At 33.1% G+C, this 26617-nt stretch overlaps 3 protein-coding genes across 7 annotated transcripts in view; 1 reads left to right on the forward strand and 2 right to left on the reverse strand.

Annotated features, from left to right (window-relative positions):
* SMC1 (structural maintenance of chromosomes 1) overlaps nucleotides 1–4229 on the reverse strand; it is a 35843-nt gene extending 31614 nt beyond the window's left edge. The window contains exons 1-2 of the mRNA XM_072520598.1: nucleotides 3974–4229; nucleotides 1595–1715 (exon numbers count right to left, since the gene is read on the reverse strand). Coding sequence (XP_072376699.1) covers nucleotides 1595–1715; nucleotides 3974–4085 — 233 coding nt within the window. The 5' untranslated portion in view covers nucleotides 4086–4229. The remainder of the gene's footprint in view (nucleotides 1–1594; nucleotides 1716–3973) is intronic.
* Nucleotides 4230–11911: 7682 nt separating this feature from the next.
* On the forward strand, nucleotides 11912–13069 carry LOC140436424 (uncharacterized). Its single transcript, XM_072525247.1, has one exon. The coding sequence runs from the start codon at nucleotides 11912–11914 to the stop codon at nucleotides 13067–13069; it is 1158 nt and encodes a 385-aa protein (XP_072381348.1).
* A 1347-nt stretch (nucleotides 13070–14416) lies between these two features.
* The window catches only part of ci (transcriptional activator cubitus interruptus), a 410707-nt gene continuing 398506 nt past the window's right edge, over nucleotides 14417–26617 (reverse strand). For all 5 annotated transcript variants that reach the window (XM_072520599.1, XM_072520601.1, XM_072520602.1 and 2 more), the window contains exons 5-11: nucleotides 26040–26270; nucleotides 24138–24287; nucleotides 22762–22926; nucleotides 20633–20927; nucleotides 20239–20535; nucleotides 16658–17046; nucleotides 14417–16554 (exon numbers count right to left, since the gene is read on the reverse strand). In XM_072520599.1, the coding sequence (XP_072376700.1) occupies nucleotides 14638–16554; nucleotides 16658–17046; nucleotides 20239–20535; nucleotides 20633–20927; nucleotides 22762–22926; nucleotides 24138–24287; nucleotides 26040–26270 (3444 nt within the window). In that variant the 3' untranslated portion in view covers nucleotides 14417–14637. The remainder of the gene's footprint in view (nucleotides 16555–16657; nucleotides 17047–20238; nucleotides 20536–20632; nucleotides 20928–22761; nucleotides 22927–24137; nucleotides 24288–26039; nucleotides 26271–26617) is intronic.

Consider the following 26617-nt stretch of genomic DNA (forward strand, 5'->3'; position numbering starts at 1 on the left):
GTAAAATGTCAAATAAAATATCACTAAAAGGAAAAATCTCTACAAAAATATTAAGCAGAAAATTTTAATCGAAATTTTCTTTAAGCTAATGTAACATCTTGAAAACAGTTATCAACTAATAATAAACGTCCATTGCAGTTCCATCTCGTCTGTGTATCTTTTGAAAACCTTTTCTGAATGTGCATATCCAAATCATGTGTTCTTTTTAACATCTTTAATATTATCCATGCCTCGAGATAAAACCAAATTAAATCTGTGTGCTAAACAGTGAACAAAAATTTCATGTTTCAATTTTTCCTTTACTTTAGCTTGAAGACCTGCTAACTGATCAATCATTACCGCAGCAAAATCATAGCTCTGGGTGACCAGCTTGGAATCACTTTCTAACTTCGAAAGAAGTTAGAAAGTGATTCCAAGCTGAATATCATAAACAACTTTAAACATAGCCTTCGCAGTTTGATCGCTAGTTATAGTAAAAAATTCTAAGAATCGCTCTTGAGGAATGCCATCAATGACATATCGCACAACAATGGATAACTGACTAACAAAGTGGAACAGTAGTCGGTACTGTAGACTAGCGTGGAGCTTCCTACTATATTTTCTGTATTTTTAATATTTAAATAATATATTTAAAATTAAATAAAGTAATTTTGTTATTTATTTATTTTTTAAATTTTAAACAAATTTAATAAATTATTATGTTTGCCCCTAACGTCACCTGTTAACGTATTAACAAAGTATAAATTGTTTACTTATGACAAACCTGGCAAATTTAGACCAAATATTAATAATAAAATATAAATAAATATCATTTGATAGTAATCTCATAAGTAGTGAATCAATGTCAAGAACCTCTATTCTATGACACTGACAACGCCATCTTGTGGCGCTAGCTCCGGGACGCTCGCCTCAGCATTTTACTGTAGAAAAAAAAAGTAATTTCGCTAATGTAGCTTCGCTTCAAAAATTATGGTATTTTATCGAGGGTAATTAAAACAAAGGGTGCTCTTTTTAATCTCATTTTTAATGTGATCCATTACAACGTTAATAGTGAATTCAATTAAATCGTTTTGGATTCTCTTTGAGGTATTTTTTAGGGTCTTAATTATTTGTAATAATACATTGATACGACACTGTTTATGCAAAGAAGAAAAGCAACACAAAATTTAAAATTCTTCAACCGTCAGCTGCCATCGATCGTACATCGACTGCTACTAAATAAAGGCTGAAGGCGGCTGAGAAAGTGTCAACATGACTCGTGGGTGAAGTCATTAATCCCTGAGCCACGTTTAAAGGGGCATGGAGATATTTGAGTTTGTTTATGACATCAATTTTTAATATTTTTCAATGCCTATTGTTCACATAATAGATTACTTAGATTAGGGAAAAATATTCGATAATTAAATGTTAATTAATAATATATTTTCTAATATTGAAGTTTAGGGAAGCAGTGCTTCCCCTGCTTCCATGAATCGCCACCTCTACTTATTACTCAATAAATACATTATTATGCAATGTTCCATACATATTAGTTATCAACCATTCCAAAATTATTAGCAAATATCCAAAAAAGTTCAAAATATATTTATTATACCTTCTGGAAACAGGTCTACTGATAGCAGCACCATGAACTAAATCACTTAATCTTTTGACTCTTAAACTTTGTGTTTTCTCCCCCATTACAAAACTGATGGCATCCATGAAGTTAGATTTACCTAAAACATTAATTAAAAAATAACTGATCTGAGGACAAGTGCAAAAATATTTTTTCATAACAGTAATGCTAGTGATTAAAAAATATTTACTTGTGGTATCTGCAAGAATAACATCATATTAATTGAAAAAATATAATCTTTATACAACATCTCTACCACATTGAATGAATGTATTAAATTCAATTTGAAAAGTAATAAGTATTTTAAATAAAGATTTTTTCAAATGATTGTGGTATTTTTACAAATATAAATATGTATTTTGTAATATTAATTATTTATTAATAATATATAATAATAATATAATAATAATATTATTACTTATTTATTATTAAGTAGTAATTAGTAACAACACAAAAGCCTTCAATAAAGGTGTGTTGATGTTTTTTAACTTAAACATCTTGCTACATCTTTGAAACAGTGTGGCCTTGATTTATCCAAGTTTCATCTAAATAAAAAAATTTTCTTCCTTCACAACAATAGTTCTTAGATTTTTTTAAGGTAATGTCTCCCCCATAAAATAATATTTTCTGTTTTGATAAGTTACACTGTTCCTATTTCTTTTCATAGATTTAATGCTTATTTGCCTTAACATTTACAATAATACATGTCAGTATATTTTGGATATCAAAATAGATATCGCGATATTTTGGGTGTCATTAGAATCTATTTCGGTTGCAACTTTCTTTAAGGTTGGAATTTCATTTCGGAAAAAGAAAGCATGGAATTTTCTCAGAATAGCATACTTAATATCCTCTTCAAGCTGAATATGTTTAAAAGCTACACACAAATCGCTACATATAGTTACGTCATTGTCCAACATATTTTCATTCCTTTCACGGAGCCCACAATACATGTTGTATACAATAGTTTTTTCATTGTCATCATCAGCCGCATCACAACTTGTTATGAGTCAAAGTCTCTGGCAAATCCAATAGATTTTAAATCATCCTCTAAGTTGTCTTGATACCTAAGTCTCAGTTCTCCCTCTAGCTAGTTGTCCAATTGGCCCACTTTGGTCACAAACTTTCTTGACTGTTACATCTCTTCCTCTCGCCTGATTACATGTCCCATCCATCTAAGGCGTGTTACCTTAATGAATTTTATAACATCAGATTCCCAGAAACTTCTATACAACTCAAAGTTGCAACAGCTGTGCCACAAACCTTGCTGCTTTTTTATTCCACCATATATTCTTCTTAAGATTTTTTGCTCAAAACGTTTAAGCAGTTCTTCAGTAGTAGTAAACCGTTCATTAATAGTTTTTTCACCTTCCGAAAAATCTTGCTGACTTTTCTTTGACTCTTTTCACCTTCCATATTTGTCAGAACTCTATAAAAACGTGTTAACGGCTTCAGGTCACCTGTAGTATCGATGTATTTATATGTATATGATGTATATATATTTATAAACCAGTTGTTGATAAACAATATAATGAGAATTCCCAACAAATTAAAAAGTTTTTTACTTTTTAAATTTCATTGATACTTTTGTTGACAGGAAATAATCTGTAGATTTTGGGATTGTTTTTGTCTACTTTTTATGTGGTAAGTTGACTTTCTCTCTTTTGAAAGAAACATCTTTTTATATAGATATAGGTAAAGAAAAAACCTAAATGTTATTAACAATGAAGAATTGTTGAAATATGCTTTACTATTTAAATCTTACTGATTGTTTTATACTGCTGCAATGTCTCTCATATATCATAAACAAAAGCATTTATAGCTAAAACCTCTTGTAGCTAAAATAAACAACTTCTGTTCTCAGATCTGAAAGTTAACTGCTAAAGAAACTGAAGTTAGCATCAGGAAATATGCAGTAATAAAGAATAAATCAAAAAACAGCCATGAATTTTACAGTTTGGAATATATTGTTTCCGAGACTGTTCGCCACTGCAATTCAGGTGCTCAAAATAACTAGAAACAGTCATGATAATTCATGCACGGTAAATAAGTACTTAAAATACCCAGAGGCAAAATAAACTACAACAACTATAAACTTATAGCTATGAATATATGAAATATTATTTTGAATAAATGTAGTTAAACTGTATATACTATTATCATTGTTGATCAATTCGTCCATTGTAAGAGAATTACCTAAACCTGTAGTCTCAGTACACTCCTAGAGTAGATGAAGCTAAACATTGAGTAAAACCAAGTTTAAAACCCAGTACAAATTCGGATGAAAATTAAATAAAAATTTAAAGTAGTTATCTATAATAGGCAATTGTTTTAAAAAAATTAAATAGTTTACTATACCTGACCCATTTGGACCAATAACAGCATTGAAAGGTTTAAGGGGCCCAATTAGTTTCCTACCCCTGTAGGATTTGAAGTTCTCCACTTCAATATGTTTCAATCTTGCAGCCATCTTGTGGCATTCGGTAGTTTAGCTAAAAATCTATAATATAATATACTTCGGTGTTTTATTCAAACTATTTGATATTTTATTTTAACCAAATTACATCTACAACAATAAATATGGCGGTGCCTATTTCAAACAAATGAATTTGACAGTTGACAGTTATACAATGTTGAATAGGAAGTGACTCTATAACCGATGATCGTAATCGAAGCATTTAAAGACGTGTGAAGTAAGAATAAACTACGTATTATTTTATAATAAACACATCCACTGTGGAGGCTTTTATTTGAAATTTAAATTAAATTAAGAGGCAATTAATTTATTACACCAAATATTAATAACCATATTTATCATCTAATCACCGCTTTATTTCCAATAGTGCCGTTAATATCATAGTTTATCCACAGAATAAATAACAATTGTTTATTATTCTGTGGTTTAGCGGGTTTATAAGTATCAAATAAGTAATGGTATCTTAGCATACTCCATTTTTCTTATGATAATGGGCACCTATTTTTTGCCATAATCTAAGTCATAATCTGTGTTTGACTGTACTTTGTACTTTTAACATATTTTCTATTTTTACAGCATTTTACAGTATCACTTCTAACTCGAGAATGTTTTTCCAAATGTTTCTATAATTCTGTGAATTATACAACTAAATGTATTTCTTTTTTCATATTTATGCTCATTATGCTCCATGTTTTATCAAATAACAGGAAAATTCCAAGGTGACATTTCTTAGTGCTTAGTATATGCTGTAACGTGATATCAGTAGGAGATAGGTAGTGCTGCAGTATTTGCTATGTTGTGCGGAATTGCATATTGGGCAAATAAAGGAAAACAACGAATCCATGTTGTCGTACCTACACTCTAATTTTAATACTTACGAAGTTTAAATTTTATTTAAACATACGAAATAATTTAAAGCATTTCGTCAAGCTCCATTTTCTTTAAGGAAAACTTGGCAAAATTTATATTTGTGGGTAGTTTGTAACTTTAGAGACAACCAAAAAATGTTTTTTACCGGGCTCTCGGCCACTAGTGTGAAGTGTGAACGTGAACCCCTAGTGACCAGAAGTGACTCAAAGCGGCAGTACATCGTTTCACTCGTTAAAAGTAACAACTCAAATGGTGCTCTGTGAGAAGCAATACTTTGTTTCTCAGATTTCCTCTTAACTAACAGAATAGGCGAGAGTGATCCACAGTGAGACATGTTCCACAGTGAGACAATGCATTTTCTGAGAACATGTCAACAGCGCTTTGCATGCTACCTCCACTATAAGGTTGTCTCAACACATAGAGTCTACCAGCAAATCTTAGCTTCAGTTCGCTTGTTCATTTTTGCTCCCGAAAGTAATTATATTGTTCCTCACATCGACCGATATTATTCAGTTTTGCATTGAGTTAGTACTTTGATATTGATGGTAAATAAAGCTTTGGTATTTTTGCATGTAATTATGTAGCGATATTATTTTTATTTCATCGAATTTAGAAAAAATATCATACCTACTTTGGTGAAATTGTACCTGTAGGGTACAGTGAGACAATCCTTAGTGGGGCAGACTGAGATGAGTCTCACTGTACTCCCATCGAGGACGTTAGTTGGATAATACAAACTCATACTATTTGTTTCTTTTTTTGTAGATCATGGCAAGGAATAGAAAAAGAAAGACTAACATTGCTTCTTTTTCTGACAGTCAAATATGAGAAGCCGTGGAATTAGTCACAAAAGAAGGGTTTTCATTGCAAAAAGCAGCAGAACTAAAGGGGGTGTCATTTCAGACTTAAGCAAGGTAAATTGTAAAGGAAATGAGGATCGATTACATTTCGCGTAAAAGATTTTATTTTTTCAATAAACAATAATTTTTATATTTCAGATACGTAAAAAAACATAGGAATAACCCTGATACTGAAGTGAAAATAAGAACTTTCTATGAAAACCAGCAAATTATGTTAAAAGAATAAGAATTTGCACTGACAGAATACCTCGGAATGTGCTCAAAAATAAATTACAGCCTAACAACACTTGGATGTCGCCCTTTAGCATACGAAATGGCTCAAAAAATAATATTCGGATTCCAAATAATTGGTCAGAATATAGAGCTGCCGGCTTAGAATCGATCACCTATCTTGAGCATCAGACAACCAGAAGGATGTAGTCTCTCGCGTGCTACATCTTTCAATAAACATAATGTCAATTTTCTTTGATAAATTACACAATATCTTGAGCAGGCACGCAAGCTTTGCCGATAGCTCTAGAATATAAAATCTAGATGAAACTGGGGCGACAACTGTTCAGAAACCAAAAAAAGTGATCGCTTGCAAAGGAGTTAAACAAGTAAGCCAAGTAACTAGTACCGAAAGTGGGTCTTTAGTAACGACCTGCTGCTTCATAAGTGATTCAGGAAACACGATTCCACACGCTATTATATTTTCTGGGACTCATTTTAAATAGTATATGCTTCGTAATGCGCCAACTGGTAGTTTTAGTCTTGCAACAGCTTCGGGCTGGATGAACAGCGAGTTGTTTGTGAAAGTTGTGCGTTATTTCATAAACTATGCAAATTCCTCAATGGGAAATCCAACATTTCTGTTGTTCGATAACCACGAAAGTCATCTTTCAATTGATGTGTGGATTTAGCCAAATCCAATGGATTGACTATTTTAACCTTTCCGCCCCATTGCAGTAATTCACTTTCATTTAAGGTACACTATAACAGAGCTGTCGACTTTTGGCTCATGCACCACCCCGGTGTTCCAATGACCATATACGATACCAGAATGTATTAAATTCTGCATTTAGTGTCTCCGATTAATATAACATCAGGATTCCGTAAATCGGATATTTTCCCTTATGATCGGCATGTTTTGCACAAGAAAATTTTCATCCTAGTTTCGTCACAGATAAGCTTGAACAGTCAACATCTTCAAATGGTACTCTCGAATCTCTAGTTTCAGATTCCCGCACCAATTACAAACATGGCGGAAAGGATCCTACTTCGAATCTTGATACTGTGATAGCAATACTTACTATTGACCATGATTCTGAAGCAACTGTCATGACAAAAAAATTGTTTTCGAGCCCTCAAGAGTTTCGAGGCTACTCCAAAACCGCTCCAAGAAAATGAGTGGAGAACAGAAAACGTGGAAAAAGTTTCATTTTAACAGACACTCCAGAAAAATTGAACTTCAAACATAGAACGCCGAAAAACGCAAAGCTAGAGCTAAGACAGTAAAAAAAACGATTTATCATATCCGAAAATAGTTCTTTAAGTTCTTCAAGCAGAATTCCTGAACAGCTCATCTGAATATGATGCCGGCCTTGATGCTCGAATAACAGGTTTGGAAGAAGATAGAGATGCAGTCATTGATGATTATGTTCTTGTAAAGTTCGCAGGCAAGTCAGTAACATATTTTGTTGGCAAAATTTTGACTAATTTTTCCGATGATTTCGAATATGAGATCAAATAGCTGAGAAGAAAAAATAAATCGAACAAGTTCTTTTATCCAAACGTTCCTGAAGTTGATAGACATAGTGATGATGTTACCTGTACTAGTGTTATTTGGAAAAACAAAGAGGAAAAATAATTGTGTTCAGTTCGAAGTGAATTTGTGTTCTTCTTCTTCTTTAAATTCCATCTTCTATCGAATGTTGGAAATCATCATGACTATGCGGACTCTGTTGACTGCCGCTTTAAAAAGTTCTGCACTACTGCATTCAAACCATTCCCTTAAGTTCTTAAGCCAGGATATTCTTCGTCTTCCCACATTTCGCTTTCCTCCGATTTTGCCTTACATAATAAGTTGTAATAATGCGTATTTTTGCCCTCTCTTCACATGTCCTAAGTATTCAAGTTTTCGTCTTTTCACGTTTGACATTCTTTGAATCCATGATATTCGTAAGATTCTTCTGTAACACCAAAATTCAAAGGCGGCCAACTTATTCAGATGGACTTGTTTTAGTGTCCACGCTTCCAAGCCATAAAGAAGAGTAGAGAACACGTAACATCGAACCATTCTCAGGCGTAGTTCTAACCTTATATCCCGACAACAAAGAAACTTTTTAAGTTTAGTGAATGATGCACGTGCTATTTCAATGCGTGTCCTAATTTCTTTGGTTTGGTCTACATCTGATGTTATCCATGTTCCTAAGTATTTATAGTTAGTAACACCACAGAATACTCCATTGGGATGGAGTATTCTGTGGTAACACTCTCAATTGCAGTATCTTCAATAGTCAGTTGGATATTTGCATGTGCAGATTTAGTCATGATCATGCATTTAGTTTTCTTTAAATTTATCTTCAGTCCGTACTCATGACAACGTTTATTAAGGAGTTGCATTACGTTCTGTAAATCATTGTTGTTATCCGTCATTATTACTGTATCGTCTGCAAAACGTAAGTTATCAGCATTTGTGTTCGTTCATGTTCAATGAACGATGTCTCAGGGTGGACCACAGTGAGACAATTTGTAACGTCAAAAAGATTTTTTTTAGACTTATGTTTTCAAGTTCAAATCTATTTCTGTTGTGTATTTTTGTAAAATAAAGGCCAATTTACAGGATTATTTGCTCTTGTCAATATATATAGAACAATTTGTGAAAAATCTTGAATGACTAAAAACCGTCTCACTGTGGCCCATTCTCCCCTACTTTGTGTAAAGTACATCGTTTCACTTGTTATAAGCAGCACGTCATATAGTGTTCCGTGAGAAGCAATACTTTGTTCTCACCTTTTTTTTTAACCAACACAATACTGTCTTTGTGTAAAATAAATCCCTTCCTAAAAATTTGTGCTGCAATAAAAAGATTGGCTGTCTACACACTCAGCATTGTATTTCACCAACTCCACCGTTTGTGCTAAAGACTGACTTTTTCGTATGTGTTAGTAAGTTTTGGGAACAGAACTGTAACTGTAAGTTTATTCTTATATCAGTTTCTAACAGTTTAGATATAAATATAAAATCCTGAAATCTCTAATCTAGTCTAAGTCTAATTTAATATTTTTTTGTACTGTTAATTGCTAGGTATTTGTTTTCTTATTTAAAATATACCATTTGTACTGATTCTGCATTCTTTTCTCACTTGTCTAGCTTTAGTGGAATTGTAGATCACTTTATTTGTTCTCATTAATACCTTTGCTGTCTACATTTTCCTTTGATTTTTTGATGTTAAAGCAATAGTTCTATTTACGATCCTGCACCTCTGTATGTACTTCTCTAATCTAAGATCTTTTTAAGATCTTTGGCCACTTGGTTAGCTCATTTGTTAACATACAGATATAACTTTATACAAGCCTGAAATCGGTTGTCACTGTTTTTCACATAGATATCTTCTTTGTTTAGAAAAAGAAACAAATATTAAGCATAGTCTTTATTAAATATATCTCCTTTGCAATTACAAAATATAACATAAAAGTATTTATTTACAAAAAATATTAAACAATATTCATATATAAGATGTACAAATATGGCAGTATGTGGCCTTACAAAAAATATTGAGATCATTTGACCCCTTTACAAGATATAAATAATACAAAAACATAAAATATAATTCTTAAACTTACACTTCAGATATTCACAAAACTTTAAAGCCTTTATAAAAATTAATATTGCAAAATTTAATTTACATATCACAATATACATTTCATACAATATTTGTACAGCCTACTGACACCTTAAGAAGTTATATACATTCATTGGTTTGTCATAAAAATATATTTTCGAGAAAGAGTTTATTATTTCAACCATGAAATTGAAATATATACATAAAGAGGTTGTGAACACAAATGCAATATTATTTGTACCTATAAACAATAAGAAAGATACACTAGTCACGTCAGTAAATATTCAGAAAATATTTTTAAAAAAATCTTAAGACAAGACATCTATATGACTCAGTCGTTAACAAGTATTGAATGCTGTAGTCAAAGAAGACAATGATTTGGCAATAAACGTAAAAGAAAGATAAAAGTAAATGACTGAGGTACATATTTTCAATCGCTATATACAGGGTTGGAAATCCTAGAAAAGAATATACAAGATATATATTTTAATAAAATATTCCACAGAATATTCCATTTGTCTCTCTAGAACAGTTTTATTCTAAGGGCAAACAATTTTGAGTGGATATTTAAAGAGTGTGAAAATTGTTTTAAAGCAATGTCTAAATAAAAAATTGAAGATGTGACTGAATATTAAATGTGACTTTGACTTTTTTAATCTTTTAGTATTTATTAAAACACAAAAATCAATAGACTTATATGGTTTAAAATTTGACCAGACTTTTTCTAAATTGAATTTTGTTAATTTCTACAAATCGTATTTGAGATTGTTGAACAGAATAATATTTATAATAAAAAAATTGATTTTCAATACGACAGGTCATTATGTCTAACAGGTAGTTAAAAAGTATCGCTAGAGATAGGCTGAAGTGTGAGAAAACATATCTCGTTGGTCGGTTGAGTTGAAGCATACTGTTTACATTATTGTTGGTCTTGCAAGATCACAAGAATTAAAGCAAACCATGCAGCTGTAGCAAAAATTTTTAAAAAATTTATAAAATTATTATATGCAGTGAAATACGTGTTGTGATTAAACGATATTACGATTATTAATAATCTATTAGTATAAACAATATATATGGCTTTATTAATAAAACATGAACGAAATATTTATATTGTGGAATTTATAATAAAAGTGATACACAAATAAACATTTTTATCGAAAAAACATAATAAAAGAGCTGTGAAGTTTTAGCGATCCCTCAAAAGCGTAAATTATAATTTAAAGATACTACTTTACCCATTACTCATTTTAAATGAATAAATAGATGGATATATTGTTTAATGTTTCTTGTTTTAATAAAGAAATATATATTCCCGGTTGTCGTATCGGTTTAAGCATGTAACTTGACGTAAAGCAGTTGCCATCCACGTTTGCTCCACTCAAAATATAGATGGGCATTCAATACGACGTTAAAAACTAAATGTTAATTTTTTTGAGTTAGGACAGTGTATAACAAACAAAAATATAATTTGTACAAAAGTTTCAAAATCTGAGCTGGCGATTAACAAAAGCTTTTGACAATAAAGTTAAAATGAGGGAGAATAGACAGGAGAGACAAAATATTACTATTGTTTAGTACATTACCATAACCTCTAGAATAACGTATAACGTATATAGCCAAAAACTTTTTCCCAATCTCTGCTTTATTATTTTTTATAAAACGTAAATGACTGTATCTTTTTCCTCGAGAAACGTAACCTAGATTACTACGTTTTCTTTAGATAGATAATAATATTATGTAATATATTATGTGAGGCGGATTTGGTATTTGGAAAGTGCCCAAATGTGGACCATCCTCCTAAAGCGGACCCCTAGTTTTCTTGGTACGTTTTAATTTGAATCGTGGCAACAATGAGTGCAAATGGTTTATTAGAGTTACATGACTCAGTGGTGAAGTGCACAAGCCGGTTACGTCACTTATTGCTTGCCAGTCGTCTTGCACGTGTGTTAGTTGTGTGGAAAGTTTTTACGTTGTGTTATATTTTTCATTATTTCTTCGAGATATTAGCAGGTAAGCTATTCATTCTATATATTATTTTAAATAATCGGGTTTGAGGTCATTGTTTCTCACTAATATAAGTAGTTCATATAATGATGTGGTTAAAAAATTATGACATTATTTAAATGTATGCTATAGTCGCTTAATCCGGACCTCCCGCAGTTGCCTAAATCGGACCTTATTTTTTAGTTTTAAAACTTCGCTGTTATGCAACTTCGCACTTCTATGATTTGCAATTTTGTTACAGATTAAAAATCAATTAAATGGGGAAGGTCGAACAGAGAAAGTGGAGTCCGTCTAAAATGCCTAAGGCCATTGATGCAGTTCGAAATAAGAAGATGGGGTGGAAGAAGGCAAGTAAATATTTTAATGTGCCGAAGACAACGCTGATGAGATTAAGCAAAGATAAGTATGGTACGCCAATCGAAGCAGCACAAACAAAAAGAAGCAGACCTACAATATTGGACAAAAATCTGGAAGACGAGCTAGTCCAATATTGTTGTGCAATGGAAGCATCGTTTTTTGGACTCACTAGAAGTGATTTAAGAAGAATGGCCCAGAGAAATGGCATTAATCATCCATTCAAAGAAGAAATAGCTGGTAAAAAGTGGGCCAATCTATTTCTTAAACGGCACAAAACAAAACTGTCAGAAAGAAAGCCCACTGGAACATCTTATAGCAGGGCTCTTGGGTTCAATAAGGAAAATGCGCAGAAATTTTATCAACTCCTGGAGGATTTGTACGTTAAAAATGAATTTACTCCGGATAGAATCTATAACGTAGACGAGAGCGGAATTAGTGTGGTGCAGTCTAAAATACCCAAAGTTATAGCCCTTAAAGGTAAAAGGCAGATTGCTGCCCTGACATCAGGAGAACGAGGAGCCCTTATAACGATTGTTGCTTGTATGAATGCCACTGGCTCATTCGTACTTCCTTTAGTGATTTTTCCGAGAAAAAATATGAGTGAACAATTGAAAAAAGGAGCGCCATCAGGAACAATTTTTGCAGTGAATCCTTCAGGTTGGATTCAAATCAATCCCTTCACTCAATGGTTGAAGGACTTTATCGACTTTGTCCGTCCTACAAAGGAGAAACCTGTGCTGTTACTCTTAGATGGCCATTATAGTCACACTCAAAATATTGGAGTGATCGATTTGCCAAGAACACACCATGTTACCATTGTGTCCATACCACCTCACTCCTCACACAAACTTCAACCTTTGGACAAAAGTTTCATGGGTCATCTCAAAACTACCCACTTAACAAGGAGCTGTTTTCTGATGCCGAATATATTGAAGAAGCAAACAAAATGGGAATTTCTACGAATTTTTTCTACGATTCATCTTTCTACGAATTCATGTCAAAGCAAAAAACGGCAGGTAATGAAAGCTCTACAGCGATTAGTGAAAAATGTGTTATGACGATGAATGAATCACAAGTTAATGCAGAGATTGACCCGAATTAAGGCAATCCTGTGTTACCATCTACATCTGACAATCCTCATAGTCCAAAATCGTCTATGATAAGCCCGTTTGAAATTACTCCTATTCCAAAAATCTAAAAAAGGACCACTAATCGGTGACGGACAGCCTGCAGTTCAACAATCATCACAGTTTCTCCTTATAAATTCAAGTTGATGGAATCTAAAAAAGCTAAAGAAGCTAAAGAAGCCATGAAAACTGAACGGCAAGAACGTGATCAAAGTTTCAAACGCAACCCCGGCATAAAAGGTTGTTCGACAGCAGGGCCTTATAGAAAAGGGATAGAGATAGTAAAAAGATGTCTAAATTTTGAGAAACAAGAATCAGACACCGAAGATGAAATCAGTGTCTCTTCTGGAACATCTGAATTGGACATTATTCCGGGAATGTCACCATCTAAAGAGGATGACGCTTTGTGCATGTTTTGTGACAGAAAATATTCGGAAGATTGTAAAGACGAACTTTGGGTCTTGTGCATTATGTGTTCGTGGTGGGCTCATGTAGATTGTGCTGGGGCTGATAAGGATGCCTACATATGCGATTTTTGCAGATAAATTAATAATTGTGTTAAATATTTTTGTATATTTTATGTTTTATATTGAAAAATGTTGCAATATACGTCTATTTAGAAAGAAGATCATGTTTTTTTTTATTTAATACTTTTTTCCAATTATTGGTACAACTTTATTAATAATTTTTAAGGGGGTCCACTTTTAGCAACTATTTTCCGAATTCACCAAAGGCTGGATTTTGGAAAATACATATTTTTTATATTAATTTTAATTATTATTAATGAAAGTTGAGTATAAATGAATTATTATAACATTATGAAGTAAATGGTATGTACTTTTATAATATTTTTTTGCTATTTTTCATACGCATGAATCGAAAAACAAAATGGGGGTCCAGTTTTAGGCATTTTCCTCAGTATAACAGTTGCAATAATAGTATAGGCTAGAGATCAGTTTGTCATAATAGCACACCTTTTGTAATATTAAAATGACAGTTTCAGAAGAAGTCATAATTAAGAAAATCATGTCTTACGCACCTGTTTAACATATTATCAACATGCGGTACATATATTATAAAAAACTATTGAAAGAATAAAGTAGATATCCGATAATTAGTTTGAATCACCATTATTTTGATTGATACTAGAACTTCAAGAACTCTGACAAGAACGAAGAGCTTAAGACATGAACAGTATATGATAACAAAGATATTAATTTGTAAGTAGTTAGATCACTAGAATTATTATGATGTTTTTGTATAACTATTTTTATTACCAAATAAGTTTAATTGAAAATGCTGAAATCTATGCGGCTGAAAATTATAATGGATTTCAAAAATATTTATTTCAGACAAACCAATTACAAACATTTCTTAAAGCAATCAAGAATGTGAGTACAAAAAAAATTCAACATTTTTAAAAGCATCTCATTTAAGCGCACACTTATATACATATTTTTGTATTCACATTCCAAAATATATTACTTAAATCTTAAAAACTATTGAATCATTTGTAAAAACCTATTTTCCTCTAACAGAGAGCTAAGAGATGAGGTCATATCATTAACTACCATGTTTGAACTAGGCTTCTCACCAACTTTTAAAGGGTGAGTACTACTGCTTACAGTCTCTGAGTTATTAACCCACGATTGACAATTCTGTACGTATTCTAAGGTTCTTAGGTAAGCATCCTGTCGCATACCTAACGTGACAGTTGTGCCAGTATTTGTACCATTATTTACACCGTTATTTGGAACACCCGGTGACATTTGCGATTGGCTAACGTCATTGCATTGTATCTCACTATTTTGTTGGTTACAACATTGGTTATAACCCGGTTTTTTGCAGTTGTTACAACTATTGTGTTGATTAGGAATGCATTGATTAGAATATTGCGAACCGGGATAACAGTTTTGCGTATAATGTGAGCAAGGTCTCGTCATTTGCGCTTGTTGAGGTGGGCTCATTATTTCAGTTGGTGCAGGTGTAGCTATCGCTGGTGAAGCCATAGGTTCGGACATATTTGGCATGCAATTATAACCTGTTTGATAATTGTTACAATTGTAATGGTTCTGATGATTTTGGCCATAGTGATTATTACAGTAATGGTTTGAATTATTACCCATGTAGCTGTTTTGAACATTCATTTGACGACACATATGATTGTCCTGCTGTGCAATATTTTGACAACTACAACCTTCCCAATGTTGTATAGAATAACAATTACCATGCGTAACTTGGCGATTGAAACAGTTCATGTTCATCATTTGGGAGTGACACCTCATAGGCATTGGATTTTGTTGCATACCATTGTTTTGCATATTGTAGTTGTTTGGTAAATAATTCGACATAGGTGCATGATTCATATTTGGATTTGGAGATGGAATCATCTGATTTATGTTGGTAGATGCCGGGGAATGCATCATTTGTTTCATATTATTTCCAGAAGGAGAATGAATCATTGGAGTTACATTAGTTGCTGGCGAGTGCATTACTTGATTCCGAACAGATGCAGGTGATGGCATCATTTGGTTTAGATTTGTCGCTGCAGGAGAAGGCATCATTTGATTTAAATTAGTAGCCGAAGGAGAGGGCATCATCTGATTTAAATTTGTTGTTGAAGGAGAAGGCATCATTTGATTTAAGTTAGCTGCGGATGGCGATGGCATCATTTGATTTAAGTTGGGTGCTGATGGTGATGGCATCATCATATTTGGACCAGGTGAAGGCATAACTTGGTTTAAGTTATTTGCTGCGGGCGATGGCATCATTTGGTTAATGTTAGTGGCAGCAGGTGAATGCATCATTTGGTTTATGTTCGATGAAGGAGAATGCATCATTTGGTTTAGGTTCGATGAAGGAGAATTAATCATTTGATTCATTTGATTTGTAGGTGGAGATGGCATCATCTGATTCAAGTTATTGGCAGGTGAATGCATAATTTGATTTAAGTTATTCGGAGAGGGCAGAATCTGACTAATACCAGAGGGTGATAAGTTTTGGGGAGAGGGTAGTGTAAAACTTGATGGTGATGGTATCATTTGTGATGGACTTCCCAAAGGCTTTTGGTTACTGTCTGACCAACTCATAACGTTTTGATTATCAGCTACTTGATTTAAGTATCTAACCATTTCGTCGGGTATAACTAGTTTGTTTTCAACCATTTCTCCTTCTCCTACTTCGTCAAGTATAACTGCTTGATTTGGGTGAAGTTCTGATGAATTAACAGTGCCCTTTAGAGGCGACAAAGACACCGAAGCAGGCCGAGGTGGCGGACTCTTCCTATCCGTTAAAGTGTGACAAGGTTCTGACATTCTTCGAGCATCAGTGCTTGTCGTCGTTGATGCAATATTGGAAAGGTTAGAAGAAAGCCAGGTTTGCTGAATGGCTGTTTGTTGTAATGATATGTTCTGCGTCTGAAATATAATAAATATAATCAATGGAGAGCATAATATTTGAAACATGTTTCTAAATAGTTTAATCACTACGATAATTACGATGTGTGAGAAAGTCACGTACCTGTAGTACTAAATTACCGCTATTAACAGTATTAGGTGAATTCTGTAGCTTCTGTAGTTGTCCAGCAAGAAGATGCGAAGGAGGTGGTGGTGGAAAGCAGGCACCACCTTGTGGAGCAGTTGTCGATAGTTGACTTGATCTTCTAGAACTACCAGCTGAAATGGGATCATAAAAGGAGCCCGGTGCAATTCCTGGTCTCATGCTAGAAGCTTGTGATGCAAGACTACTCTTTCGACTCATATCGGCGCTTCGCATACTACCATAATATGAACTAACTGTAGAGTTGCTGTCCCTACGAATTTGAGCTTGAGTATTGCCACCTGATGGCTGCAAACGTTGTTGAATGTCTGTCAGTTGAGTTTTAGTCTGAGGTGGACCTGTAGTGTTACCTGAAATATATAAAATTATAAATATTTGTTATTTCCTGACCGTGAAATTTTAGAAAAATATATTTTTCGATTTATCGATCTGAGATTAATAAAATACTTTAAAATTGTTCAAACCCTGTGGCAAATTGTCATTTGGAATTATCAATTTATTTTTATTGTTTTATACACAACTTATAATAGATACTATTGAAATTTCAGAAGAGAGGGACGATAATATTCCTTAAAACAAAAATCTAGCTGTTTTTTGTGCACTTTAAACCAGATGTTCGATATACCGGTGCAATAATACATATGCTGACATACTGGAGACAACTTTTACGTCTCTTTTATTGTTAATATAGTTTCGATGTTATTTAATATATATTATCTCAAATATACGTATTTTATTATAATTCGATCTTTTTATTAATCTTCTTCTTCTTTACATAACATATCCGCGGCAGAGATTGGCAGCCATCATGTTTATTATCATGACTACTATTAATAAACACTGTCAATAAGATGTTGTTTTGTCTTAGCCAATCACTCTTTGGAAAACCATAATTTCGTCGATTTTTGGAAAGGTACCGATTATAGAAAGAGAAATTGTAATAAAAGATGTAAATTGGAAATGATTCGTATTAAAAAACATTGAAACTGTGTTAACAATAAAACAAATATAAAAGTCTTTTCCAATATATATTATAATTCAATATTATTATAATAATTATTATAAATATATATACCTATTGTTATTAAAATTATAAATATATATTATAATTTAATACATTATTCGCTAGCACATATGCGTACAAAGCATGAGTATTTTTTATTTTAAGAAATATTATTTTATATGCCTTCTGTAAAATTTTAGTTTTAACTTGCAACGATATATCATGTAATATAAAAATTATAAATTAGTAAAATTAAAGCGCACATTGAAAATGACAAGTTGCCGTAACTGTAACGAGTCCGTTACTTAAATAATCGTTTACCTTCTTTTTGTGACTGGAATCTTTTAATTTAATTCTAAATTAAATTCATATTGAAATATTCTTAAACTAAATATTTAAATAACTCCCAGTAAATTTTATTTTCTGAGGTTGGCATTAAACTGCGCCCTCAGCGGTGAAATTCTGAAAATACATTCAACCGACAGCTTGTAAAATCACTTGTTGCTGGAATCTCGTTGAGTGAACATCGTTTGTTCAAGGCGGCTGGGGAAGTGCCACTTTTTTTTCCCGAATTTGGTTTAAGTTTATTTTATGTGAAGAGCTGTTATTTTAGAAGAAACCATTTGAGTTATTTTGTTGTTTTGTACGAGGATATTTTCAGTTGGATCACCCTAGCCGGTAAGATAACATTACAAATAAATTATAAGGAAAAATCCTTCATATCATCCGCCATTGTTAGTAAAATTCAGACCTATTTTAATTTCGTCTTTGATAGGTATTTCATATATTTTATACATGTTATATTTCACCTTATTTCATCAAGGAAAAGTTTTATACCTAAATAAATTATAAGTATTAGATTCTATATATATCTCAAATTTTTATTTCCTTTCAAGAGTTAAAGCGAACAATTATTTATTTCAATTTCATACCGTTTAAACCGGCTAATATTTCTTTTTTTTTCTATTCTATAATATATATAGACCATGCTTTTCGAAAACCTATCTATTTAATATATCCTATAAAACATTGTCATACCATCCCAAGGTTATTTTTTACAGAAAAACAATATAGTTTTTATTTCAATTTAAAGCAACTTGTTGACCTTTCTTGGTTTTTCTTTACTTTCTTGTATGAACAAAGGACTTGGAGTAACACAACTGTTTTTTTAGCCTACTCAAGAATCCAGTTACAAGTCAGGGGAAGAATTATTTTTTAGTTGGGGTTATACTTAATAAGGATAAGGGGAAGGAGTTTCAAGTTGGTTTTTTTTATGGGAAATTAAGAAGCAGTTTAAAATGACGTATTTGTCCAATAGTACCTGATCCAGGGAATACAGGTTTGGTATCCTGTTACCACCTGAGTCCAGTTCTCCACCGGATCCTCTTCGAGGGAAACCTACGGAAACCGGCAGGAAGAACTGACTTATTTTTGTTTTTCATTCAATTACTTTAAATAATTTTTTTTTATGTCCTCTTCAAGGTTTTGACTTTTGGTTCAATTTTTAATAAAAGAAAACTATCCTTAATAATAAATATCTTCAATTTTTTCTAAAAAAAAACATTTATCATTGTAATTTAATTTAATTATTTATTGTTTACCAAGGGATGAGGTTATAACTCTCCCTTGAATTTCTCATTGTTAGGTTATTGTGTGCACACATATCCTGAGAATTTTTACTTAAAACCCTATACAATTTTTGAACGAAAACTAACTATTAGTGAGTAGTATATATTTATATTTATTATTTATACATTATTATTGGATATAATCTTTGTCACAATTTGAAATTTTAAGGGGTATATCAGGGGTAAATTGTTTTATAATTATTCAGGGATTTTACTGTAAATATAGCTAAGTTAATTGTACATAAGAGGTGGTGGTTTAGTATATAAGCATTTAAAATAGTTTGTACCTAAGTTTGGTAATTATTAAAGGTGTGGTTAAAATTTAATATTTCAATTAGTACCTATCTTTCTTATTTCAGCAATACAAGATATCTCGGAAGAAAACATTTAACTTCCTGGCGCCCAAGCATTCACTAGAGCAACTTTTACTTTTCATCTGTTTATTTCTTGGTGGTTTTCTCGTCATTAGTTCTTATATCTTACGGTCTCTGTAGGGCATACAAATTGGCCGAATCCTTCTTTGAGTGTCAAGTGGTCATTATCCTGCATAGTCGCTAGCCAACACTTAATTCTGTTATATTTTAAAATTCATATTTACTTCATAAAATTCATATTTATTTCTTTTACATAATTTATTTCTATCTAATCCCTTCCACCTTCCGTTATTCCCCATATTAGTTCGTTGGTGTATCAAGGTGCATTTTAGAGTTCACCCTTTTGCTACACTGGATAGAGTCACCCAGACTTCCTCTAGCACAATTTTTGTTACATTAACATATTTTTGTTACAAAACGTTTCAACAATACATATTAAAGTGTTTTATTAATTCCAGGCCGATAAAAGTAGGAAATTCGCATAAAGCTGCATTGAAATCAAAAATATATTTATATACTAAAAATGATAAATCTTACCTTCCATCTTCAGGTCGGTAATTCGTCTATTAAGGTCAGCGATATTTTTCCTCTGGGCGGTCATTGAAGGTATGCTGGTTGGTTTTCCTTTCGTTAGGTGTTTCATTCTCACTCGTGGCGTTCTTTCTGCCAGAGCAACACCACCCCTTTCGTTTCCTATGCCCACCATGGCTCTTAAGACAACAGGAAGTTCATCAATTTCCAAGTCTTCTGCGTCGTAAGTCCAAGGCATGTCATCGGAAGGACCTAATGTTCCTCCTATATCACCAGGAAGATCATCGTTGAAACCACCAAGACCTATAAAGAAATTAATCATTAATTTCATATGATACAAATTATGAGATATGAGAAATTACAACAAAAGAAAACATAAGTAGTGTTAATTGTTTCTTACCTGCAAGTTGAGTAGCTCCAAGTGGACTTCCTTGTTGTTGTTGACCAGGGGAGTTGACATCAGATTCAGATTTGATACTGGGACTACTGAGACTAGTCGTTTTATGACTTTGCATGTCTTCACTTCTTGGACTGGAGTCCAAACCAGCGGGGCCATCATCGGGTCCTTGTTCTGAGCCTTTGTGTTTCTTACTGGCGTAAAATTCGGCTCCGTGGACAGTTTTGACGTGTTTTCGAAGGGAACTGGGATCCGTGTATCGCTTTGTACATCCTGGCGCTTTACACACATACGGTTTCTATTAAAAAAAAAATAACCTATTAGCAGCTGTTTAAATTTGAAATGTAAGAAGAGACAATTTAAGATTTTTATTAGTCTATTTTAATACATAATAAATATGACATTATCCATGCACAAAAATGTTCCAGAGATTACTTACGAGTTTCCCAACCCAGTACGCAACAGAAATAATATTTCATTAAAATAAATACTGATGTACCTCTTTATTAAAGAAATATGAATGCGATGTCTGTTTTTTTTGTAAACACAGTATCGCCATTGTTGGATTTCTGCTATTTTATTAGTTAATTTAAAGAAGAAAGAGCGACTAACTTTGATAACTAAATATGAAATGAATGGAGCGGATTCCAAAGCATCGAAAAAGATAAAAAAAAAACAAAAAGTAGCAAACAGTATAAATCTGGAGAATAAAATTTGAGCCGTTGACCTAAAAAAACATTAGATATGCAGAACTTAATTAGATTAGAATTATTAACGCTTTATCATTTATCATCCAGCTCGTGGCAGCCTTCGAAGTAATCCCAATTCGACTTTACAATACGATCTCATCGGTGCTTTAAGTCACTGAAGCAAATTTTAAAATCAGTTTTCGTAATGGCCTTTAGTATTATCGTGGCATTTGTTTGAATAGTCTATATGTCGTCGACATGTTACCTTTCCGTGGCATTTTGAGTTTTGAAAATACGAAAAAGTCGCAGGGTACTGCACTTATGTAAGTATCTACTGTACGCAGACCAGTGGCGTTATGTAGCATAATGTTTTGTCTAAAATTGTTACACAAGGTTCGACGAATGTGCTGGTTCATTAACATTATGGAACCAGTTGACGTTCGCCCAAAGATGGTCCTGTTTTTTCTCGCTACCTCATACAATCTTTTTAGGATTTGAACGTAAAATTTTTGTAATTGTCTGACTTCTTGATGCACAACATCTTTATTCACTTTCAAATGACGAGCTTCTTCGATCGTAACTATCACGTGTTGGATATTTTTCGTGTTGTGCTAGAAGGTCGACTAGAACGTTGGTTACTGTCAAAGACGCGCAGCCATTTTGAAAGAGCCGCAGCGATATCAAAGTACGACAAACGCCAAAAAGACACAGGAAAAAAGCATATTACTACCAAGTAGTGATATGCTGTCGTTGGTACCAACGGTATGCGGGAAGTTAATAAAGAGTACTGATTTCACTCTACTTCACAGAGAGTACCAAAACGTTATGAGTGAATGCCAAATTGTGACATACTTCGTATATAAAATAAATTTTGGGGTCACTGTAATTTGGAAGTAAAGAAACTCGATTTCTAACGAATGTAGCTCTTGAAACAAGTTAAAATTAGAAGCTACACCATAATACACAAACAAAGTGTTATTAAATAATATTTATCTATGTTCGGAAATGGGTTATTGGCGGAGAATAGCCACAAAGTCAAAATTTGATGTATTATGAAATAAATGAAACGGAATAATTCTGGATATTACAAATACTAAAATAAGGAGCAGGTGTTATCAATTTAGTTGTTACTAATATCGAAAACCTATACAAATTATGCAATCGACATCATGATTAAAAAGTTAAAAACTAGAACAAATTGGGCATTAGACATTTTTTTTCGGAGAATTAAGAAAATAAATAAGTACCTACTAAATGTAGCAAAACAATAAAAAATTTAAAAAATATTTTTTTTTATATCAAGTGATATTATTAAATAAAGGTGATGGAGTTATATTCGTATTTAAAGTAGGTAGTACTTAATTTTTACCATACTTATGCGTTAACCTACTAGATATGAACTACTAATGTATTACTAATATTTAAATATTTGTAGACGTTTACCTCATTACTATGTGTTCTGTTTTGGTGCTTAGCCCTGTCAGAAGCATTGCTAAACGCCTTAGCACATCCAGGATATTCGCAAGTATACGGTTTTTCGCCAGTATGGGATCGAAGATGAGTCTTGAGGTTTTCCAGTCTTGAGTAAGCTTTTGCACATCCTTCGAACTATAAAATAGATACATACATGATTACTAAGAAGATAAATGGTAATATAAAATATATTAAACCTAGAGCTAAGATTAATACTATTACAGGAATTAATATTAAACTCAACAGTCTTCCGGGTTGAACCGCGTTGATTATCATTGTGCCGAGCTTTCGACATCCGTCTTGATGTCTTCTTCAGGGTTTCCGAGGTCTCAGTCTCCCGAGACCCCAGACATTACTACACTGATCATTAACCAATGCATTACTGATACTGGGAATAGCGGACGGTTTATTTATACCGTCGATAGTGACGTGGTTTGGGATTAGCCTGGAGGTTAGTGTGTGGATTGGCGCGAACATTTCTGGCAGTAGGATTTTGATTGGCGGGTCGAGCTGACGCTATTTTCATTATGAGAGGTCCCCATGTAAAAGGTAACCGTATGCCGTCATCTCTTTTATTGAGACAATTTGGTCTTTTTTCAATTTCTTTGGCTTCTCGGATAATTCTTGTTTTATAGAAGCGGATAGGGGCTATCATACATGTCACAAAATCAATTTTGGTGACCTGAAAATTGAATCGGAATTGCGAACAGAAATTGAATGTTCATAAATCCTATTTTAGATTCCACGATTTGTTTGGACTACATAAGATTGGTGGCAGTCTGCTCAAGGAATTTCATAAACTCCGTGTTGTTCATTTGTAATGTTGTCTTTGATTGATCGGAAAAGAGATGAAAGTGTTTTGTTGGGGGGTAAATATTGCCTTTATTCCTCTTGATTTTAGAATTTTGTTGATTTTGTGTATGATGAGGGTCTGAGTCTTTGGGTTGACATTGAGTGGGAGATTGATGTCTGTGGATGCTTCTATTGATGTGATTTTCGAGGTAACCGTTTTGGATAAGTGCTTGTGTTAAACTAGAGAGGTCTACTCCTCTTTCACTCGAGACTGAGGAGTAGACAGATTGAAAGGTCAGTGCCGTTTGACATTTCTTGTATTTATACAGAAAACGATACTGGTACGTCACGAGTGAGGGAAGTAGGCAGATTGAGACACGGAACCGTATCCCTCTTGATAATGGCTCCAAAATGGGTGCCAAAACGTCGAGTATTAAATTCTCAACGCGATTTCTCCAAAGAACTTAGTAATTTTCATAAATTTTCATATATATACTTATGTATACTTCTTCAAGAAAAGAGTATTATTTTAAGATAATAAAAGTGAAACTTACCGTGCATTTATGAGGCTTTTCTCCAGTATGTCTCCGCATATGAACCACCAACATGTATTGAGCTTTGAATGGTTTTTCTGCTCTAGAACAACCTTCCCATCGACAAACAAAAGACTTCTTATTTGCATGTATATGGTCATTGTTGATGTGCTGCAAAAATGTATTATCATATAGAACTCAATTTTTAATTCTTCTCATAATACATGAAACAACAAAGTAAGTAAACAACATAATACATGAAAAAATAAAAGTTAAAAAAAAGCAAATACAAAATTTCATATAATAAGCTAGATTTGTGGTGAAATAGGTATGTAAAGCATAAGAGTAGCTGAGCAACATTGCTAGGGGTGGCTTAGGACTCAGTTCAAAGCAGGAGTACATAAATGAGGTGTAATTGCTACTAGAAGTCCACTTAATAGAGACTCAATCCAACCATTTGTCCCAAATTCGACCCAAAACGCTAGTGATCAGCAAAAACAAAAGGATGTAAAGTAAAATAATAAAACAAGTACTGACAGTAGAATATTTAAGAAAAATCAAATTATCTGGCCACAGAAAGAAGGAAGAAGTAGTGCAATGGTGCGTGAGACAAACATAACACCTAAAAACATATAAAACGGATAAAACGACAGTAAGGCCAATAACAGCACACGCTGCGAAAACAAGGACAGGTAGATCAAAGTTTGGTTTGATTAAAATAAAGATCTGAACCTATCTCAGCAAAGCTGACAGAGTGGTATAGTGGGCTAGAAAGGTACAAACATTTTATATCTGTTCTTGGGCAGCTATGTAATTGGTAAGGAAGAAGTTAGTTAAGGGAGAATTAAGACACATCTTCACTCAGAGTAGTATAAATATAAATATATACTTGTACTCAACAAGAATCTAGTAAAGTAACATAAATAAAGCTGTGTCGGCCTAAGACTGTGATTCTGAGGTCTTCAATACTATGTGTGGGTCAAACTGGGTGGGAAGTTCTCATTTCCTACACAGCACGTCTCAATGGCTAATAAAATACGTCTCATGGAGGACAACAGGACAGGTATGAATAAAGTATAACCAAATAGACATATTCAGATCAACTGAAAACAAGACATAAGAGCTGAAGCTATGTTGTTAACTGTAGATTTGTTGATTAAATATGGCACACACACATACACATAAAGTAGACATCTACACAATGCTCAATGGGAAAATCACCAGACAGCTGCACCAGAATTGGCTCATCATTCAGTGAGATTTATACTGCGTCTATTTATCTTCCCAATCCCGTGATGTAACACCATCGTACCCAGGATATGCATGGTACATTAAGAAAAGTGTTGCCTAAGCGATACACCAGGGAGATGAAGAGCTGTGAGGTATTATAACCTTGGTATGGTATGGGTGCTTGTCAGCATTTCATTCCAACTGGTGGCAATAAAATGGACACGTTGTCAAAATGAAAAAGGGATGGTCCAGAAGACTCAAAAATGAGTGATAATTTCTACAAGCGTTATAGGTCAATCTTCAGTACAGTAAGATAGGTTCGGTAGACCTTACTGTTAAGATCTAAGATGTCCCCTTGATGCAAGAGCCCCAGGTCAAATAAAACGTATATCGGGTGGTTTTGGAGTGCTTAAATATAGCAGATCTGCCGAAGTATTGAGAACTGGTATAATAGTAAATGGAAGATGTCCAACAAGCTAATAATTAACAATTATTGTCTGCAGTATTACCGGTGGCGAACAGACTACTTCCAGGAGAAACAAACAATAACAATAATACAATATTTGCACAAATATATTAACCTAATTTTAATTGCATTTTTCAATATTTGGTGGCCACAAGACCATCAACGATTCAAATTGAAATTACAAAACATAATCTTTATACAAGTTTAAGTTTGCGTTAATAACTTACCTTAACTAATTCTTCTTGTGTCCCGAATTCAGTCGAACAGTCTTTCCAGTGACAATTTGTTTCTATGAAATCGCCTGGTTCATCTTTGAGATCAGTAGGATCACTCTGTCCTTCTTGTCCACAAGAGTTCGGAGAGGGTTCCTTTTTTACTTTGGGCCTTCTTGAAGTCGTTGAATCGATATCAAGTTGGGTTATTGTACTAGTTTCAGACTTCTTTCTGTCATTTAATATCTACAAAAAAGGAAAAATAATTAATATTAACTCTAACAAAATCAGCGCAATCTTCTTCGTCGTCTTTTTTCTCCTTTTATGTTTCCCTAAGTCAAACGGCTTAGGGACCAAAAATGGTGCTTAAGGGTCTGTTTATGGGCTTTCAATTTTTTATTTTTTGGTGTCATCTCCAGTATAAGTAATCAGGAACTTGTAGGGAAACTGTATTATAATTAAAATTATTTACTTTTATAAACTAGCTATATAATCTGAAGGTTTACTGTTAGCTGTGTCACAGTATATTGCTTATAAAGAATATTCTTTATAAGCAATATACTGTGGCTGTGTGTTGTGGTTTGATTTAGTGA

Source organism: Diabrotica undecimpunctata, chromosome 1, assembly GCF_040954645.1.
Source record: "Diabrotica undecimpunctata isolate CICGRU chromosome 1, icDiaUnde3, whole genome shotgun sequence".
NCBI lineage: Eukaryota > Metazoa > Arthropoda > Insecta > Coleoptera > Chrysomelidae > Diabrotica > Diabrotica undecimpunctata.

Coding starts and splice junctions, on each gene's coding strand:
- LOC140436424 (XM_072525247.1), top strand. CDS start 11,912: ATGGGGAAGGTCGAACAGAGAAAGTGGAGTCCGTCTAAAATGCCTAAG.